The sequence below is a fragment of the Petromyzon marinus genome, chromosome 23 (genome assembly GCF_048934315.1).
Source record: "Petromyzon marinus isolate PM22_M1 ecotype Great Lakes invasive population chromosome 23, UKy_Petmar_22M1.pri1.0, whole genome shotgun sequence".
In the NCBI taxonomy this organism is placed as follows: domain Eukaryota; kingdom Metazoa; phylum Chordata; class Hyperoartia; order Petromyzontiformes; family Petromyzontidae; genus Petromyzon; species Petromyzon marinus.
In genome coordinates, this window is record NC_133689.1 from 6,718,472 (window position 1) to 6,739,742 (window position 21,271).

Genomic DNA, 21,271 nt, shown 5'->3' on the forward strand with positions numbered 1-21,271 from the left:
CCCATTTCGGTTTAGCTCAACGGGCAGATTGTCTGTTTTGGTTGCCTTTTGGATACATTTGATTATTTTCCAAAAAATCCTGGCATTTCCATGTGATTCCAGGAGAGTGGAGGAAAAGTAGGCATTTTTTGCATGCCGTATTTTTTTGACGCATCTATTCCTTAAAATCCTGTACTCTAGCCAGTCATTTACCAAATTACTTTTCTGAGCACATGCCCAAGCCTTGTCCCTAGTTTTCATGAGCTTTGTAATCAAAGGATCATACCATGGTGGGTGGTTGCCTTTAGTTTTAAATCTAACCAACGGAGCATGTTTGTTAAGAATTTGGAGAAACGTGTACCTGAAAGTCTCCCAAGCCGTAGTCAGGTTGGGGATATCACAGACTTTGTCAATATCCGAGTGAAGCACATCATTAGTAAATGCCCGAGTGCTGAAGTGCCTCAAAGAGTGCTTCTCAACAATTTTAGGGGGGGCTTTTGGTCTGGCTGATGATCTCCCCCCAAAAATGAAGGAGTGATCACTAAGGTTATTACCCAGAACACCAGTCAGTGCGAAATTGTGAGGTGCATTTGTCAATAGGACGTCAAGCAGAGTTGACTGTCCCAGATTTTTTAGGTTGGGTCTTGTGGGGACATTTATTAATTGAAACAGGTTAAATTCATCTGTAAAATTTGTGGCCACGGCCGGCGGGTTTAGCCAATTCCAATTTAGATCACCCACTAAAACTATTTCACCTTTTGGGAGGCCCTCAAAAAGCTCTCTCAGTGCAGATGCAGCTTCACAATCCTTCCCACTAGGCGGTCTATAGCAGCACACTACTAATATCTGTTGAATATTTGGGAGAGTTATTCTGAGAGCTAAACCTTCAAAGCAACATTTTTTAAACAAGGAGTGAGCTGGTGAACATGCAATAGTATTACGAACATAGATGGCAATTCCACCTCTTTTAGATCCTCGGTCAAGCCGAAAAAGGTTGTAGTTGTCAATCGTAATCTGCAAGTCATTGACGGCAGGAGTGAGAAATGTTTCTGTTAGGCAAAAAAATGTCCGGGTCAAGATTTGCCACTTCTAGTTTTAGTTGACTTAATTTAGTCACAAGCCCTCTGATGTTGACATGTAGAACACCAACTCCTTTTCTGCCAGAAAAATCTGCAGAATTATACGAGTTCTTTACATTTGGGCCAGGATGAAGCTCAATACCACCCAGAAATAAGAAAAGTAGAATTAATAGTTTGCACAAGTATTTTCTGTGAAAGGATGAAGAGCTGCGAACCTTGGACGAATAGCAGCAGCTCGCAGATGGTGTTATTTTTAAGAGCAGAATGAAGTTTGGAAGGAGTGCTGGTGAATAGGACAAAGATATGGTTTAAAAGGATACAAAGATGGAGTGTAGAAGTGTCTATGAGCTGTTTCATTTGCAGGTGTAGTGGCAAATCGAGCAACCAGTATGGACGCAAAGTAATGAGTAATGAGTCGGTAACCGATCCAAATACCGCCGCGAGGTCGAGGCTTCTTTCCGAATCCTCTCTCTTCACATCCTTTCCCAAAGTAATGCAGCGTGTTCTCACGTCCTTGTCGACAAACTATTGCGACGTCTTCCTCGGTCTCACGCCCTCTCCCGGCCTTCTGGCAACGTCCGAAACATCTCAGTCTTTTCTCCCTCAATGTCTCCACAATCGACGCTACTGCCAGTGCCAGATTATCCCAGTAGCAAAAGTAGCTACATATGCTACGGGGCCCGCACTTTCAAGGGCCCCACGCTAAATGGTTAAAGATATCAATTCCGTTTCAATGATTCTGCACTTGCTCTACCACTATAGTACTATACTGCCTTCAACTTTTATGAACGACTGGGTGTTTAAGGTTAGCGATTTGTCGTATTATCTGGCTGTATAGCAAATGAAAAAATACAATTACTTTACTTTGCAAGTGAAAAAATAATGTTTTAATGTGTTTTTTTTATATTTAGGGAACCTTTTTAAACATATGCTACAGGCCCCGCACAAGCTTAATCCGGAACTGGCTAAAGCCTATGTCGTCTCACTCCTTTCTCACTTGTCTTTTCTGCCGATGCCACAAATCCATCACGGCGTTCTCTTCTCTGTCAATCAATGTTAGCTCGCCGATTAGTTCGTGTCCAGAACTCTGATCTATACATCAGTACTGGTGTAATCAGGTGAATTGTCATTTTTTGACACACACCCACTCTGCTCACTTCCCTCCATTTAAAAAAAACAATTTCAGGGTGGGAAATGTTCTCAAGTCTTCAATAAAAAATAAACCTTTCAATTGATAAATAAAAAAGGTAATATTTTGGGTAATGGGCTTTCCGTAAAAAATATCAGTCGGTCAGTCATATCCTATTTCAGCCAAGTGAGAACTCATTCAGGATTAAAACATGTTTTATTAAAGGTGACAAGGTTTAAAATGGAAAATACAGGAAGAGACAATGGCTTTCAGACCGCATCCATTATTTACGTCTCCCCCCTCCTCTTTTCCGTACATAGATGGACTCGTCCATCTGACCAAACTGTCAAATCGCTCTCCGTGGTGCTAACGTAAAAAAAACCGCCACTTTTTTCAAATGTTCTTGCTGTGGGTTTCACACCTGATGATGATTGCTTGTATTGCAGTCGAAACGTCGTGAGAATTTTATTGTTTTATATTTGTATTATTTTATTGTTTCCCTTCTACGTGACTTTACCGAAAGAACCAAGAATATGAAAAATGGCACAGAAGTTGAACATTCACTGCAAAATAACCTAAATCATGCTCGCATAAGTAAAATATTATTCATATTAGCCAAGGCATCAGTTTAACAAATTTTAAGAGGCCTGCTTTTGTAGTAGAACAAGCGAGTTGTATTACGACTGAGATTTGCAGTAAAACGAATACGCACCATAACACTACAGTCGCCTAGACAACGTGGGATTCTTGAGTGGCTGATTGCATTTGAAAGTTACGTTCAACGTTTGGAACGCGGAATTTACAAAAACGCTTGACGTTTGAACCGCTCGCATTTTCAAACGCAAAAGCAGTCCGCCCTAAAAAAAAAAAAATCCCCGAACACTGCTCTACAGTTGAATGACTTGGCTGTATATGTACAGGTCATTTCCTGTAAATGTAAAAAAATACAGTCCAGTCTTGGTAGAAGTGTAAGCCTGTGTGTGTGTGTGTGCCTTTCGGTTGAGATCATCCGAGGAATACGCGAGACGATTCACAATGCAGTGGCGGCCCCTTGTGGCGATATTCTCGTAGAGTAGCTTACCAAATACTGCACTGCCAAGAAGCCTTACAAACACCTGTCCAATGCACTGCCAAACGAGACACCACGTGAAAGGCGGCTTTAACTTTTGCGGCTTTAACCAATTATATGTATTAAACATTCATCACTGTCGCAATCGTGGCCTGTTGAATGTGCACTCAAAGAGGCGAACGAACACGTTGGCAGTGGCACTAACGTGCCGGGCGGACTTGTTAAGGAGGCTGTCACATGGCTCGGATCTACGTGGGCTGACGTCCACTCGCATATGGCCATACATTTATTTATATTGCCTATCTGGTGCTCCGTGTAAAAGTCACGTGTAAAAGCATTCGCGAAATAAAACATGACCCCAAAGTCCAGTCACGTTTGGAAATCTTTCAGGATATGTCAGGAGGTACCTGGGTGGCTTAGGGGCCGTCCATAAATGACGTCATGCACCTGGAGGGGGTCAGACATTTGTGACGATGTGTGACGACGGGGGGGGGGGGGTCAAAAATCGTCCAAAATCGCGTGACGTCATTTATGGACGGTCCCTTCGTGGGCCAGCACTGTCAAAAACACCACCAGGCGACCCTATCCTGAGCACGTCGTTACACTGAACACAGTCCAAGACCGTGGTCGTTTTAATTCGGCCCCAACAGTGCATGTCATCAATTGAGTTTGACGTGCACTGTGAAGGGTGAAACCGGAGGAACCTGGAGAAAAATACACGCAACCACCGTGGGGAAAGGATCACGCGAACTCCAAATATACAGGCGTCAAGGGTAGGGATTGAACCCAGGACCTTCTGCGTAGCAGGCGTGGGTGAGCACACCGGCCTCTGAATGGCCAAGAACAGAAAAAAAAGTAATAAATCCCCACTCTGCCGTAAAGGTCCAGGTGAATGTGGAGGTCCAGAGAAGTGTTTCTGCTGGGCCCACAGCATCTGGAGGATAGACCGATCGTTGATGACCGTGGATGCTGATAAGGCCCTGCAAAAAAAAATATTTCATGAAAAAAAACACGTTTAAAAGTATTAATTTATTGTTTTTGTTTCAGCGACATGTTGTAATACACATCCAGGTGAAATGCAATGAGTTATGTTGAAACATTTGGCAGATAAAAACAATATTCTTAAAAAGTTGTGATTTTAATGTAAACAAATATCTTGTTTCAAGTCTTTAACATCTATACAGTGAGGGAAAAAAGTATTTAATCCCCTGCTGATTTTGTATGTTTGCCCACTGACAAAGAAATGATCAGTCTATAATTTTAATGGTAGGTTTATTTGAACAGTGAGAGACAGAATAACAACAAAAAATCCAGAAAAACGCATGTCAATAATGTTATAAATTGATTTGCATTTTAAAGAGGGAAATAAGTATTTGACCCCCTCTAAATCAGAAAGATTTCTGGCTCCCAGGTGTCTTTTATACAGGTAACGAGCTGAGGTTAGGAGCACACTCTTAAAGGGAGTGCTCCTAATCTCAGCTTGTTACCTGTATAAAAGACACCTGTCCACAGAAGCAATCAATCAGATTCCAAACTCTCCAACATGGCCAAGACCAAAGAGCTCTCCAAGGATGTCAGGGACAAGATTGTAGACCGACACAAGGCTGGAATGGGCTACAAGACCATTGCCAAGAAACTTGGTGAGAAGGGGACAACAGTTGGTGCGATTATTCGCAAATGGAAAAAACACAAAAGAACCGTCAATCTCCCTCGGCCTGGCACTCCATGCAAGATCTCACCTCGTGGAGTTGCAATGATCATGAGAACGGTGAGGGATCAGCCCAGAACTACACGGGAGGATCTTGTCAATGATCTCAAGGCAGCTGGGACCATAGTCACCAAGAAAACAATTGGTAACACACTACGCCATGAAGGAATGAAATCCTGCAGCGCCCCCAAGGTCCCCCTGCTCAAGAAAGCACATATACATGCCCGTCTGAAGTTTGCCAATGAACATCTGAATGATTCAGAGGACAACTAGGTGAAAGTGTTGTGGTCAGATGAGACCAAAATGGAGCTCTTGGCATCAACTCAACTCGCCGTGTTTTGAGAAGGAGGAATGCTGCCTATAGCCCCAAGAACACCATCCCCACCGTCAAACATGGAGGTGGAAACATTATGCTTTGGGGGTGTTTTTCTGATAAGGGGACAGGACAACTTCACCGCATCAAAGGGACGATGGACGGGGCCATGTACCGTCAAATCTTGGGTGAGAACCTCCTTCCCTCAGCCAGGGAATTGAAAATGGGTCGTGGATGGGTATTCCAGCATGACAATGACCCAAAACACACGGCCAAGGCAACAAAGGAGTGGCTCAAGAAGATGCATATTAAAGTCCTGGAGTGGCCTAGCCAGTCTCCAGACCTTAATCCCATATAAAATCTGTGGAGGGAGCTGAAGGTTCGAGTTGCCAAACGTCAGCCTCGAAACCTTAATGACTTGGAGAAGATCTGCAAAGAGGAGTGGGACAAAATCCCTCCTGAGATGTGTGCAAACCTGGTGGCCAACTACAAGAAACGTCTGACCTCTGTGATTGCCAACAAAGGTTTTGCCACCAAGTACCAAGTCATATTTTGCAGAGGGGTCAAATACTTATTTCCCTCATTATAATGCAAATCAATTCATAACATTTTTGACATGCGTTTTTCTGGATTTTTTTGTTGTTATTCTGTCTCTCACTGTTCAAATAAACCTACCATTAAAATTATAGACAGATCATTTCTTCGTCAGTGGGCAAACGTACAAAATCAGCAGGGGATCAAATACTTTTTTCCCCTCACTGTACAAGAGCAGTCACAGTACTCGAAATAACTTTCAGTCTCAACTTGGTTGCGTGCAACTAAATTGATAATTATACGTGGACGTCTCTGCAACCAGTTGTACGCGGTTGTGCTCGCCAATATGTAGCGATGTATTTCGCCACGCGTTGCACTTTCGCGAACCGCAACTCGTCATTGCAATTCCTGAACGAGCCGTTAAATTAGCTTGCTGCGCAACCACTCGCCTATACGTGGACAAAGCAGTTGGGGGGGGGGGGGGCGATGGTTGAGCTGTATGGTTTTGAGAGAACGATGTGATTGCGCCAGTTGCTAAGGTGTTGAGTCAGCTTCTCACCTGTTACATGAGCAATATCCATTAGACGAGTAATTTTTTTGGTGAATGTTTATTTGCGCAGAAAATTCGTGACCGTGTGAGAACCTTGGCATCTGGATTTAAATTCGGGGATCTCTGATGCTAGCTCAGTGCCCGGACATGTTTAATGCATGCAGGAGCGTGCTGTCGTAAAAAAAAAACCCGACAAACATTACTTAAGTGTATCTGTTGTGAGGCCAACGCATTTCTAATGAGCTTTTGCTCATCAAAATGTATCCTGTAGTTTAAATGCTGTAGGATTGGCAGCAGAAAATGTAAAACCCAGGAAAAATATATGGTCTCAACATCAGCCACGCCTCCCCAAGCATTTTCCATCTCTCAAGGTGTCAGGATGCCAACAATCTAGCTCCAACGCACAAGCCGATTCATCACTCCATGTCCGAAATGGACATCCTTTCGGGGCATGTTCCCTCCACGCCATCTCGCTCAATCTCTCGAGCCTTGACCACAGCCATCAACCCCCTCTTCGAACGACATGTCCTGCCCAAGCCCACTTAACTTTGAAAATATTTCACGAAAAAATGTGCACTCGTTCAACTGATCCACGTGTTCCTCTTTCCGTCCCAGTGCAATTCTTCACGCTTCTTTGTTCACTCCCCGTGCCACACGAGTCGACAGCGGGGAGTGGATACTTTGCCGGCGGCGGCGCGGTACGAGTCGAAATTATGTTGAATCTTTCTTTCCTCAACGGGATAATAAAACCTGCACACGGGCGGAGGACATGCTCTCACTTATTTATCGCAGGGCAGGTTGTAAAATGGCGCAGCAGCAGCAGCATCGGCGCACACAATGGGCCATTCTTAGTCGGAGGGCATGAGATAGTAGCGTCCACACGTAGGGAAAACCAAAGCAGGCTTCTATTATATTTTTGCGTCGCAAATACAGAATAAATCCATGCTTTTCAACACGAGAGGTCAGCAAGTCGAACTCTGCTGGTAAGACACGTGAATGTCAAAGCAAGACCAGAGCTTGCTTATACGAAACCAACGCTGCTGAAAAACACGCACTCCCACAAGGCTGTGCGGCCGATGTGATGTGGTGTACACACGCCAAAAAAATCCTTTATTTTTTCCATGGAGAGGCAAATGTGGGAAGGAGGTGTTAAAAGTCTGTGTATTTATTTTGTTCGTAAAGGGTGGCCATCCACATTTGTACCCTGGCCCCATGGGTGGTTGCCAGACGAGTGCCCCTTTCAGTGATGCCATAAACCCTCAAAGCCACCCCCAGAGCCACTTTCGGCAAAGTCACGTGTACCTTACAGCGTCATCCAAATCCCAATGTGACCACTGCTTGGAGAGTCAATAAACCACCCGAGGCTCAACCCCGATAGCCCTCACCGTGGTTCAAAGGCTGTCGTGTCGTATTGCATGGTGAACCAACGAAAAGCAAACACTGTAAAACTTTCCTGGGCCGGTGGGGGTGGCGGGGAAAACCCAAAGACGTGGAGCTAAAGCGCCCAATGAGCAGCGACGGCAAATAGTACGGCCCCGCAGGGACACAGCGGTTTGGGTAGAGGAAGATACTTGAGACAGGTTATTTTAACATATCCAGGACGAGTTATTAGAGCTTGCATCTTGTCAACCGCATTTCACCGCCGATAAGATCCTCAAGTTCTGCAAAACAGCACCTGCCAGCACCGCAGAGCCCCAACCATCTGCGCTGACCCTACGCGGTTGTCCGGTAATGATATGGTCTGACCCCCCTCCCCCCCAATGACTCAATGAGTCAATTATTGGCGAATTACAAAGCATGTGGAGAGACATTTTTATAGTTTAACACGTAGGCTTTGCGACCAATATTATTCATAATAAAGGTTTTTGGGTTAGATCGCGTTATTTATAAATGTGTCGTAACCCTCGACCACCCGACACGGCCAATCAGTAAAAAAAAAGTGTCACGTTGACAAAAGACAAATAGTTCACTACTTTAGCCCACCGGTGTGTTGAAGGGTGAATCCACAACATTTACAATTTTTGAGTACGACGTTTCGCTGGTAATTACATCCAGCATCATCGGGCAATTCGCCAGAATAGTGAAGCCCTCCACCTGCTCCCGGTCTTAAATAGAGCAGCAGGGTGACATCATCATTTAACCCAATCAGATGCAGAGATTAGAGGCAGAGAGGGGGAGGTATTGTAATTATATAATATATTATTAATCAGTTAATTGTTATGATTAGTAATCAGTTGTAGATTAATAACTAGTTGCAATGTGTATTATTTAATAACTGAACCCAATCACTATACCCAATATGGTGCAGGAATCAGAGGTGGGGGGGGGGGGTACTGTAATTATATACTACGTTAGTAATCAGTTAATTAGTATGCGCTTCCCCCCAATAAGGAATTGTAATATGTATTATTTAATAATACGCTTCCAGGCCGCACTAAGCCTGTAGCTATCAGAGGGATTAAAGTTATTTGTATTTCTCTCAATTCCAATGGATTATCTAATTAGTCTTGGCCAGTCATAATTAGTTTTACACAACACTTCAACGTTATCAAAATCAATTGAGCGGCCTTGTTGGCAAGCATGTTCTGCCACTGCCGACAGTTGTGTTTGAGATAATTTAATATTTCTTTGGTGATCTTTTAGTCTTACTCTGATGTTACGTCCCGCATTCACGCGTCAGTGCATTGCCAAAAGGGCTGCTACTTTTATCATTATTATTGTAAGGCCGTGTTAATGACGTAATAAGGGTGGCGATATTTTCTTATGTTCTTCACACTTTAGTGACAATTCAACATGGATCATCCCAATCTTTGCTTGTCATTCTGCCCATGCCTTCTCATGATGTGGGCACAACAGCACCGCGGGCGGGTGCCGAACTCACCCCTTTTTCTTCGGGTCCCTTCGGAGTCTTATTGCCAAGCGGCGCCTCCTCGTGACTTGCAGCTTGCACTTGCCTGTGCGTTGCCCTACGAGGAAGGGGGGGGGGGTAGCGATGGGGAGAATAATAAACGGCCCTCCAAACCAGCTAGGGTGGCAAACATTGACAACGCGCGCCGAGAGACAACTTGCCCCTTGAAGGCGTCACCCACTGACCCCTGAATTATTGCAGAGTCGAATTATTGCAGAGTCGAATTATTGCAGAGTTTAATTATTGCAGTCGAATTATTGCAGAGTCGAATTATTGCAGACTTTAATTATTGCAGTCGAATTATTGCAGTCGAATTATTCGAGTCAAATTATTGCAGAGTCGAATTATTGCAGAGTCGAATTATTGCAGACTTTAATTATTGCAGTCGAATTATTGCAGAGTCGAATTATTCGAGTCGAATTATTGCAGAGTTGAATTATTGCAGAGTCGAATTATTGCTATCGGTGGGTGGGGCGCCCTGGGGAAATCTGTCCCTTCCCCTGCCGCCCCCATCCCGCCCTCGCTACGGCAATGATGAAATACTTCACCACCTGGCACGTTCAGCGAAATACCGCCGTCCCTGTCATTGTTTAAGGCCTCGGGCGCGTTTTAGCACTTGAACGTTAGCTACCGCGGTCACCAGGTTCTTTAAACCATCCAGAACACGGAACACGACCATTTCCACAAACATCGTCTTCCGACTGCCGGATCGGATCGAAAAGCGGGGAGGTGGATTCGAATCATTAGATCGGTATCACGGCAACTCCTCGAAAAGCTCCGCGACGTTGTCAAAAGCAGCCGAGCGCACGAAGGGCGGACGCCCAGTTGCTGGTACTCACAGACTTGTGCTTAGAGCCCGTGGTATCAGACGTGGAGGTGAGCTGCCTGCCACTGGGTCCAGCGGCAGAGTTGTTCCTGCAACAAAAGCACCGGACGTGCACCACCTCCGTGTCTTAGGTGCCGTCCATAAATGACGTCACGCGATTTTGGACGGTTTTTAGACCCCCCACCCCCCCCACCCTCGTCACACGGCGTCACAAAAAGTCAGACCCCCCCCCCCTCAAATATTACGTCACAAAGCTCTGCCCCCCCCCCCAAAAAAAAGATATAAAACATGCTTCAAATCGCTTTAAACTATTGTCATTGTAGTGCGTGTTTAATGTGGCGCTGCACTCTGATGTTGTAGGAGAAAACATTTATTAAAAAGTCTATTTAATTAAGTAGAACGTGTCGTCTGTATTTATTAAAGTTGCGCATTTTGAAGTGACGTCACATTTCTCAAACCTCCCCCCCCCCCCCCCCCACTCGTCACAAATGTCTGACCCCTCCCCTCAGGTGTGTGACGTCATTTATGTGCGGCCCCTTACTCTCGTTGGCACACCAATATTGACCGATTGCAAGAAGGTATTCCCACCTATACAAACTCGAGAAACCAATAGACACTGGGGGGCAGTGACGCATGGCCGAGCGGTGGCGCGTTTGCCGCTCGTTGCAAAGCTTCGTGGTACGAGCCCAGCGGCCGCCCTGGTTAATGCTGCAGCCGTATTCACCGAACGTACGTGCCCCTTCTGCTTCACGGCTGTATGCGAGAGATTCCCGTGACGTTATTCGTCAACGTCCAAAGTTTACACGCGGAGAAAAATGACTCGCAAATCACCTAATTGGGTAAAATCACGTAGGAACAGCGCCTCCTGCCGTGATGAAACGATTGCACACCGAGACTCGCCGGAGCAACACGGCGTTTTCGCGGTAACGCACTCTGTGAGAACAGCGCGAATGCCCAATGTGCTCACGATTTGACAAAGTACAAGGCCGAGCAATATACGGAGAATATTTGTCCAACAAACTCTCCCCCTTTCCAATACGCATTCTTGGAGGCCATGACTTGACCTGGATAACGGGCGACAAGCCATTTCTCGCGTGGCCAGCGAGTGAGGTTTACCGTTCCTCGCCACTAGAGGTCAATGATGAACCATTCGCTAAACCTCAATTGCTCATTTGAACTGGAAATGGCAGGTAGGAGAATGGGCACGGTGGGCAGGTCTGGCAAAGGGGGCACGTGAAAAAGCTCGCGGGTTTTAGGAACCACTGCCGCCCAGCGGCGTACGGTGGTCCTAACCGGGGGACAATTGGCCACGTGGACCCAAGCAGGAGTACGGGGCACTGCTCTCCCGCGCGTGGGATGAGGAGGCTTACCCCCTCCGGGCCCCGCGGCCACGCGACGAGGACAGCGGCGGTGGATAGTCGGGCACGGCGAACACGGGCATGTCCGGTAGCGGTCTGGACAGAAGGAAAATCGAAAGAGGTCAAGCGTCACGCCTTCACCGTGGTTAAGTTGCGCCCATGAACTTCGCTCGTCGATTCCCCGAGCCGCGTCGAGGACTCATCGCAAAGTACTTGGACATGTACAGCGAGGGAAAAAAGTATTTGATCCCCTGCTGATTTTGTACGTTTGCCCACTGGCAAAGAAATGATCAGTCTATAATTTTAATGGTAGGTTTATTTGAACAGTGCGAGACAGAATAACAACAAAATCCATAAAAAACGCGTGTCAAAAATGTTATAAATGGATTTGCATTTTAATGAGGGAAATAAGTATTTGACCCCCCCTCAATCAGAAAGATTTCTGGCTCCCAGGTGTCTTTTATACAGGTAATGAGCTGAGATTAGGAGCATAATCTTAAAGGGAGTGCTCCTAATCTCAGCTTGTTACCTGTATAAAATACACCTGTCCACAGAAGCAATCAATCAATCAGATTCCAAACTCTCCACCATGGCCAAGACCAAAGAGCTCTCCAAGGATGTCAGGGACAAGATTGTAGACCTTCACAAGGCTGGAATGGGCTACAAGACCATTGCCAAGCAGCTTGGTGAGAAAGTGACAACAGTTGGTGCGATTATTCGCAAATGGAAGAAACACAAAAGAACTGTCAATCTCCCTCGGCCTGGGGCTCCATGCAAAATCTCACCTCGTGGAGTTGCAATGATCATGAGAACGGTGAGGAATCAGCCCAGAACTACACGGGAGGATCTTGTCAATGATCTCAAGGTAGCTGGGACCATAGTCACCAAGAAAACAATTGGTAACACACTATGCCGTGAAGGACCGAAATCCTGCAGCGCCCGCAAGGTCCCCCTGCTCAAGAAAGCACATATACATGCCCGTATGAAGTTTGCCAATGAACATCTGAATGATTCAGAGGAAATCTGGGTGAAAGTGTTGTGGTCAGATGAGGCCAAAATGGAGCTCTTTGGCATCAACTCAACGCGCTGTGTTTGGAGGAGGAGGAATGCTGCCTATAACCCCAAGAACACCATCCCCACCGTCAAACATGGAGGTGGAAACATTATGCTTTGGGGGTGTTTTTCTGATAAGGGGACAGGACAACTTCACCGCATCAAAGGGACGATGGACGGGGCCATGTACCGTCAAATCTTGGGTGGGAACCTCCTTCCCTCAGCCAGGGCATTTAAAATGGGTTGTGGATGGGTATTCCAGCATGACAATGACCCAAAACACACGGCCATGGCAACAAAGGAGTGGCTCAAGAGAAGAAGCACGTTAAAGTCCTGGAGCAGACCTTAATCCCATGGAAAATATGTGGAGGGAGCTGAAGGTTTGAGTTGCCAAACGTCAGCCTCGAAACCTTAATGACTTGGAGAAGATCTGCAAAGAGGAGTGGGACAAAATCCCTCCTGAGATGTGTGCAAACCTGGTGGCCAACTACAAGAAACGTCTGACCTCTGTGATTGCCAACAAGGGTTTTGCCACCAAGTACGAAGTCATGTTTTGCAGAGGGGTCAAATACTTATTTCCCTCATAAAAATGCAAATCAATTTATAACATTTTTGACATGCGTTTTTCCTTATTTTTTGTTATCTGTCTCTCACTGTTCAAATAAACCTACCATTAAAATGATAGACTGATCATTTCTTTGTCAGTGGGCAAACGTACAAAATCAGCAGGGGATGAAATACTTTTTTCCCTCACTGTACACGTGCAGATAAAATAAATTCAGAATTTTTTTTTTTGCTTTAAAAAATGTCCAGTTTGAAAAAGTGACAGCATTTCAAAAAAACTGTTTTAGGTTTGGGGTTAGATCGCGTAAATATAAATGTGTCGTTAAACTCGCCACTACCCGACACAGCAAATTAGTAAGGTTCGTCACGTGAACAAAACATGCCAGTTCGTTCTTAACTTAAGGCTTTCGTGACTGCAGGAATTAATATTCTTTGGGTCTTTCGGTAAAGTCACGTGGACCCAAAGAATATGCCAGTTAGTTTCTAGTACAGCGCACCTGTGTGTTGGAGAGTAAACCCACAACAGTTACAATTCGAGTGCGTCGTTTCGCCGGTAATTACAACCAGCCTCTTCTTTGGTTCTTTCGGTAAAGTCACCACGTAGAATGAGAATAAAATAATAAATTGATAAAATAACACAATAATATTCTCACGACGTTTCGGCCACAACACAAGCGGCCTTCATCGGGTGAAGGGACGAGACTGTTTGGTAGGACAGCGCTGGAGGTTTTCGATTTAAAGCTTTCGTGACTGCAAGGACTCCAGCGCTGTCCTCCAGACAGTCTCGTCCCTTCACCTGATGAAGGCCGCTTGTGTTGTGGCCGAAACGTCGTGAGAATATTATTGTGTTATTTTATTTTATCAATTTATTATTTTATTCTCATTCTACGTGGTGACTTTACCGAAAGAACCAAAGAAGATGAATCCTTGCAGTCACGAAAGCTTTAAATCGAAATACAACCAGCCTCATCAGGCGGTGTGCTGAAAACGGCACCTTCTTGCCACAAGAATGGCGCGCGTGCGAAATGTACTCAACGACTTGACGTTTTACAACGGTTTGTGTGTGCATTCTTGTATAGATTTTTTTTTACGTGCAGGGCACCTTGTTTTACTGCGGGACATGGCAGATATTCCCCAGATGTAAGGCTGCTTCTCGCCATCTTCTTCCATCTCTGCAACAAAATAATCGAATGTAGCCGCTCACCATAAAACAAATCACGAAATTGATGGCAGTGTCATCGATTCAGTGATCATCTGTATTCCTTATTCACCTGCGTCCCAATCCTCCTGGCATGGCTGTGCCTCCCAGCTGCTCTGCGGCACCAAAGAATGACCATCTCCTCTCTCCGCACACGCCGCCCCTGTGAGACACGGTGTTGAGATGTTAACTCCCTTGACTGGTATACAGGAGGTCGTGGGTTCAATCCCGACCCTATATATTTGGAGTTTGCATGTTTTCCCTGTGGTCGCGTCGATTTTTCTCCGGCTCCTCCAGTTTTCCCTCCACATTTAGAATCAACGTGCATTTACAGTATTTGGCTGATATAAATGTCCACATAAGCCACTTCGTTGAGCCATCATTTGTGGCCAGTCGCTTCTGAACAAGAGCTAATAGATCAGTGGGCCTTACCTGGTAAAATAAAAATATATAGTTTCGAACTCTAGGGTTCAAATCCACCTGTAATTACAATGGGCCCTCTCGTGTAACTGGGTAATGCCTCTCATCAAGTCACTCAAGATGAATAACCTTGGCTCATTACCGTTTTATGAACACCTCGCGATTTGTCCTGACACCATTGACCTAAAGGTGGTTTATCGGTAGCACCAGCTGGGTGCAAAATAATAATAATGTCTAATAGTGTATTGTATTAAATTGCTCTGTTTTTTTCTTTTTTTTACCTTTTCTTGTTTCACTGTATGTAATGGCAGAGATTAGGGATTAATAAAGTACAACCATAACCACAATCATAAACAAATCTATTTTATAGCAATATATTGGGGGGGACATTTTGAGCATATTTGAATATTGGGGGGGGGGATGTGTCTCCCCCAATATATTTCATAATTACGGCCTTAGCAACCTGCAGTACGTTTGATCGGGAACACCATTTTGGAAAGGAGGGGGAAAAAAACAACAACTAAAAACTGAACGTGTCGCGAAACGTCTCCGGCGCATCCAAGTGGTAGCAAGCGTTGCGAGTAAAACCGACAGAGATTCAAAGCTGGACGACCCTGATGAGCGCTACGAAGCTCACGAAGCTCCTTGCCACAGGGTGTCCAGGCGGTACGTCGACGAAGCTTTCTGCCCGTGGCGGATACTACCCATGGTGACAGCCTGCTGGCATTATCCCCACCCACCAAACAGGTGGTACTGATCAACTCACTCGAATCGGGGGGGGGGGGGGGCGGAGGGGCGGCTAGGGGCTAAATAGCAGGAAATGTGAAAAGGTGCACCACACCTCGTGTGCCAAATGATGGGACCCTCGGCAGCAGTTCGGCGGAGTCGTCTGGATCTCCGACACAAGGCGATGGCGCAGAGCTTCCCTATCGGAATGCCTTCGCCTCGTGGCACGTCGCCGGACATCAAAGACAACAACGCGTCGACGCGATGGCCGCAGCGCGCAACGCTTGGCGAGGCGATTGCCGAAACCGCCGCGCGGGCGCTGCGCCACGCCGGCTTGCGAGCGTGCGGGGCGGCGCCACTGACCTTGCGCCACCTCGGTCGGGCCGACCGTCCGGTCGGGGCACTGGGCCAGATGCTCGGCCATGCTACTCCTCAGTATCCGGTGGCGAGCGTTGAATGGGCACGTGCGCATCTTCTGTGCCACCTTCTTGTGCGTCTGAAAGGGGGGGTGGGGGAGGGGCGTCGCACTCTCGATGATTTACACGTACGTTTATTCACCCAAGAAGAAAGTCGTTAACAGAGGAAGAGTCCCGCTATGTTGTGCAATTTTGGGGGGGGGGGATTGTTTTTTTTTACCTTAAATTTGGACAGTGACGGTGCAGTACATTGTTTACATTTTCCTAATTATGTGATGGGATCCTTCCCCACCCCCCCCCCCTCTCCCCCACTGTGAAGTGGTCGGTGCATATTTTTCATGGTTCATATACCCTTGGCATCAACCAGGGCGGCTGTGGGACCTGAACCCATGCATCTCTGCAACAACCAGCAAACGTGCTACGACTCGGCCGTGCGATTTGACAAAACTCCTACACATATTGGTTCTTGAGATCATGCCTCATTTGAAAAACAAAGCTTATTGGTTTCAAATCGGCTTTTATCGTGGGGCGGTGGCATTACTTATTTGGGATCTCACACAGCAGCAACAATCGTGGCCCCCGAGACTGGCAGACTAACGCCCGATTAATTATAGATTTGAAGTTTTCGTGACTGCAAGGATCCATACTCTTTGGTTCTTTCGGTAAAGTCACGTAGGTAAAAATTTTTTTTTTAATAAAAACTAAATTAAATCACGACGTTTCGGAGGCGACACAAGCTTCCTTTATCAGGTGTAAAAAGCACAGCAAAATTACTGTAGAGAGAGCTATTTGTGACGAGAGATTAATTATATAGGGTAAGTAATTTTGCTGTGCTTTCTACACCTGATGAAGGAAGCTTGTGTTGCCTCCGAAACGTCGTGATTTTATTTATTTGTTTTCATCTTTGTTTTAATGTTGTTTTTTTTTTACCTACGTGACTTTACTGAAAGAACCAAAGAGTATAATGCCCGATTGCAGGCCAGGTTCCGAAGTCGCCTTGTGCCGCGCGCAGGGACAGCTGCCACTGGGGGATGCGCCCTTTCAAATGTGTTGAGATACGATGCGTCCGATGCAAGTCACTTATCGCGCTTCAAGCGTTCCGAGACACCCCGGCGTGAAGCGCGCTACATCAAAAACAAATAAAGATTATTTACCAAGGCCGACATGGCACACCGAGTGGTGGCTAGGCCCAGGACCGCACACCCAGCCGCCTTAGTTTCCCCAATGCCGACGTTTACGCACCGCATCCGTGTGCTCGTTTGAGGCCGAGTCGACCTAAGGGAGGCCCAGAACTGGTACAGATATCACCGCCTGGTAATCAAACTTGGGTTACCGCATTCGTATAGCGGTACGCTAACCAAGGGGGTTATTTGACCGTACCTCACCACACTGGTTAAGCGTGGGTTCAGGACCTCAGAACCGGCTCAGATATCAATGTGCCACCATCACCACCATCATCATCATCATCACGACACTGTGCTTCCCGCTGGGTGCCCTTACCAGGCTACACTTGGCCACGTGATAGGTGTAGCGCTTCGCGCACAGGATGTGACTGGGGTCGTAGGGACACCGAAAGAGCGCGTCAGGGTCCACATCCGTCATGCTTGGCAGGGGGTGTATCTCTCCCAGGTCCTGCGACATGGTGACAGCCTCCAAGGATGGCAAACGCGTGCCTGCACTGCACAACTCAGAGGGTCCGTCTTCAGCACACACACAAGACAAACAATGAGGATTTGCATTTGTCAGACGATTAGCAGGCGCAGTGGTAACCCTTGTGCCTCTTGGCAAAAAAAGGGCCTTGGGTTCAACGCCGGGTTTTGCGGCATCGACCCAGAATTCCTCAAGAACCTGGACACAAAAGGACGGATGTAGCTTGCCAACTTTGCCTCCAACATCCTTGACACTGGGATAAGTGTGGCACCACTCCAAAATCGTTGCCATCATAAAAGCCAGGAAGAACAGCCAACAATCTCACGAGCTACTGTCCCACTGCCCTTCTGAAAGCGCTTAAAATCACGCTGGCCATTCTGGGAAACGGCAGCCAATACCCCGGCAGCGGGCACCAACCCACTATACAGATGGGACGGAATCGTGGGACGCGTGGGGCAAAGAACCGACGTCTCGTCACTGACTCGGCAGCAGAGGTCCCTGAGAAAGACCTCCCCCGAAGACCGCGGACGACACTCGGACCGAACCAGCGCACAAGAGCACACGGGGCAATACGGCCACCAGCTTCACGAGCAGAAGACGAGGGATGTGAACCCAAGTGCGAGCGTGGCCGTGAGTCCCAGACGATGAAACATATCCCATCGACCTGCCTGCCCACCGAGATATTTTGTGGGAGGCACTTCATTTCGTCACTTTGCATCTCAGGATTCCATCGAGCGGCTCACCAAATTAGACGCACCCCAGTGTAAGCTTTTCCCCGTCATGCACAAAATTAGACTTTTGGCTTAGAAGAAGTGTAAATAAGAATGGGTAAACTATGACACTGTGATTCGCATACCAAGTTTGTACTTGCAAAGCTGTGGAGCCTTTTGTTTAAAATGTGGACCGTGTTCTAAACTGCACTCATCCCCCATACAATGTCCTAGCAGAAGCCGACTGCCGTATATACAACACGTGAGCACCCATACAGCAGCAGCAATACAAAGACAAAGAGCCAAAGATCCCCCGTGTAGCCTTAACAGACTGTAGGGGCAAGTGCTGTTAGCGAGCACCTATGAAGGCCAGAACGGCACACGAGTGGGGTGGCCGGCACCACGCCCGACCGCCTTTGTCTCCCCAGTGGCGATGTTGACACACCGCATCAGGTACTCATTTGAAGCCGAGTCGACCTAGGGGAAGCCCAGAACCGGTTCAGATAATCGTCACTGGTGTTCGCCATGTGTCGGAGCGCTAACCGCTACACTACCGCTCCCACCAGCAATACACACTGACACACTGACAAAAGATCCCCGCGTAGCCTTAACAGACTGTAGGGGCAAGTGCTGTTAGCGAGCACCTATGAAGGCCGGAACGGCACACGAGGGGGTGGGTGTCCAGCACCACGCCCGACCACCTTTGTCTCCCCAGTGACAATGTTTACACACCGCACCAGGTACTCATTTGAGGCTGAGTCGACACTGACACACACACACTGACACACAACAACAACCGCCATTCGCCACTAAGTGGCGGTGACGTCACCACGACACTTGTGCCAGGCTATGTGCACCCTGAGGCCACGTGAAGTGTCGAACGCCCGCTGGCAGGAGGTCACGGGGCAGACCCAGGTGCCACGGGTCGAATGACTGAGATGACTGGCTGATGCACCACCTGTGCCCCCTACTATGTCAACCTGCTGTGCTTTAGGCACCCGGCGCTCCGCTCGTTGTTGTGAGCGTCGCTTCTCCGCCCTCCGTTGTTGTTGGAGGGCGACTGCCTCCAACTGCCCAGTAGCGTCCTTCACGAGCCTCCTCCACAGAGGCCGATCTTGACACCGCTGGTACCAGTCATCGGCAAGTCCACTCAGCTCCACGTCCTCCTGTACCACATCACTCCATCTCTTCTCTAGCCCGTGCCGCGCCCGCTTAGCCCCCTCAATCCGGCCAAACAAAAGCTGTTTCGGCATGCGGTGGCTGGGCATGCGGGCTACATGACCCAGCCATCGCAGCCTTGCCTGCCGGAGGAGCTCACCGATGGGACCGTGCCCAGATCTTTCAAGGATTTGTGAGCTCCTCACACAATCCAGTCTGGTTAAACCCAGGATGGATCGTAGGCAGGCCAGCCTAAATGTTTCTAACCGGCGAAGATGTTCCATTAGGGGGGGGGGTCCACGTTTCGCAAGCGTAGATAAGGGAGGGAATGACCGTGGCCGAGAAGACCTGAAGCTTAGTGCGGAGCGACAGACCAGGTAGCTTCCACACAGCGTTACGCAACCGATGAAAAGATATTGCCGCTCGACTGATTCACAGACACACACACTGACACACACACACGTGTGTCGACAAAGTGCAAGATCAGAATCGCAGTCTTCCGATGATCACAAAGTGAATTATGTGAGCAATGCCGGTCTGTGGTTTGAGTCAGGCCTTGCATCCCTTCCTTGCTCGCCCCATGGACAACACTACACATTGGAACTCGATTTGAAGCTTTCGTGACTGCAGAAATTACTCTTTGGTTCTTTCGGTAAAGTCAACGTAGCAAGAAGATACATTAAATAATCGAGTACGACGTTTCGATTGCAACACAGGCAACCGCCATCAGGTAGAACTAAATGTGAGAGAGAGAGACAAAACACAGACATGGAGACACACAGACAGACGCACAAAGCAGAGAGAGACACACAACATAGACACACAGAGGCCCAATGCCATTCACGCAGATATAAACTAAAAAAAAACCCACGTAACCACGTTACCATGATTAACACACCGTTACCTGTAGCCGCTGATCCTAACGGCACTACCACCAACCACGTTGTCGCGATATTCAAAACCCAACAGCGCAGTTTGGTTAAACGTCCGTTTTAAATACAAGCGTGGGGCTTGTACACGTGGGTGTGTACAGTGCTTGTACACGTGGGTGTGTACAGTGCTTGTACACGTGGGTGTGTACAGTGCTTATACACGTGGGTGTGTACAGTGCTTGTACACGTGTGTGTACAGTGCTTGTACGCGTGTGTGTACAGTGCTTGCACGCGTGTGTGTGTACAGTGCTTGTACGCGTGTGTGTGTACAGTGCTTGTACGCGTGTGTGTGTACAGTGCTTGTACGCGTGTGTGTGTACAGTGCTTGTACGCGTGTGTGTGTACAGTGCTTGTACACGTGTGTGTGTACAGTGCTTGTACGCGTGTGTGTACAGTGCTTGTACGCGTGTGTGTACAGTGCGTGTACGCGTGTGTGTACAGTGCTTGTACGCGCGTGTGTACAGTGCTTGTACGCGCGTGTGTACAGTGCTTGTACACGTGTGTATAGTGCTTGTACACGTGTATGTACAGTGCTTGTACACGTGTGTATAGTGTTTGTACACGTACAGTACTTGTACACGTGTGTATAGTGCTTGTACACGTACAGTACGTGTACACGTGTGTGTACAGTGCTTGTACACGTGTGTGTGTACAGTGCTTGTACACGTGTGTGTGTACAGTGCTCGTACACGTGTGTGTATAGTGCTTGTACACGTACAGTGTTTGTACACGTGTGTGTATAGTGCTTGTACACGTACAGTGTTTGTACATGCGCGTTTCTATAGCGCCTCGCCGTAAATGCGAGGCGCGTGTTCGTGCATAAACAAACACGCGCGGCGCAACTGCGTGGGACACGTGGGAGCAGTTTATGACTCTCCCCACACACACACACAGAAATCACAATACACCGATATTCTGAACTGAAGTTTATTAAGGGCGCGTCTCAAGAAAAAAAAACAACTGCGCGGCACCGGAGTAAAATATTCTACGA

General features: G+C 47.4%; 1 protein-coding gene across 2 annotated transcripts; it reads right to left on the bottom strand.

Annotated features, from left to right (window-relative positions):
- Positions 1–2,384: 2,384 nt before the first annotated feature.
- LOC116945243 (gametocyte-specific factor 1-like) lies at positions 2,385–20,416 on the bottom strand. 2 transcript variants are annotated; one of them, XM_076068992.1, is made up of 9 exons: positions 20,253–20,416; positions 17,331–17,530; positions 15,778–15,910; positions 14,342–14,431; positions 14,173–14,242; positions 11,466–11,549; positions 10,109–10,184; positions 9,243–9,327; positions 2,385–4,236 (listed from the first exon to the last, which is right to left on the bottom strand). In XM_076068992.1, the coding sequence occupies exons 2-8, from the start codon at positions 17,469–17,471 to the stop codon at positions 9,271–9,273; spliced, it is 651 nt and encodes a 216-aa protein (XP_075925107.1). In that variant the 5' UTR covers positions 17,472–17,530; positions 20,253–20,416; the 3' UTR covers positions 2,385–4,236; positions 9,243–9,270. The 2 variants fall into 2 exon arrangements, with proteins under 2 accessions (XP_075925107.1, XP_032815472.2); XM_032959581.2 differs by lacking the exon at positions 2,385–4,236 and adding an exon at positions 4,267–7,111 and having other exon boundaries at positions 20,253–20,415.
- Between the last annotated feature and the right edge of the window lie 855 nt (positions 20,417–21,271).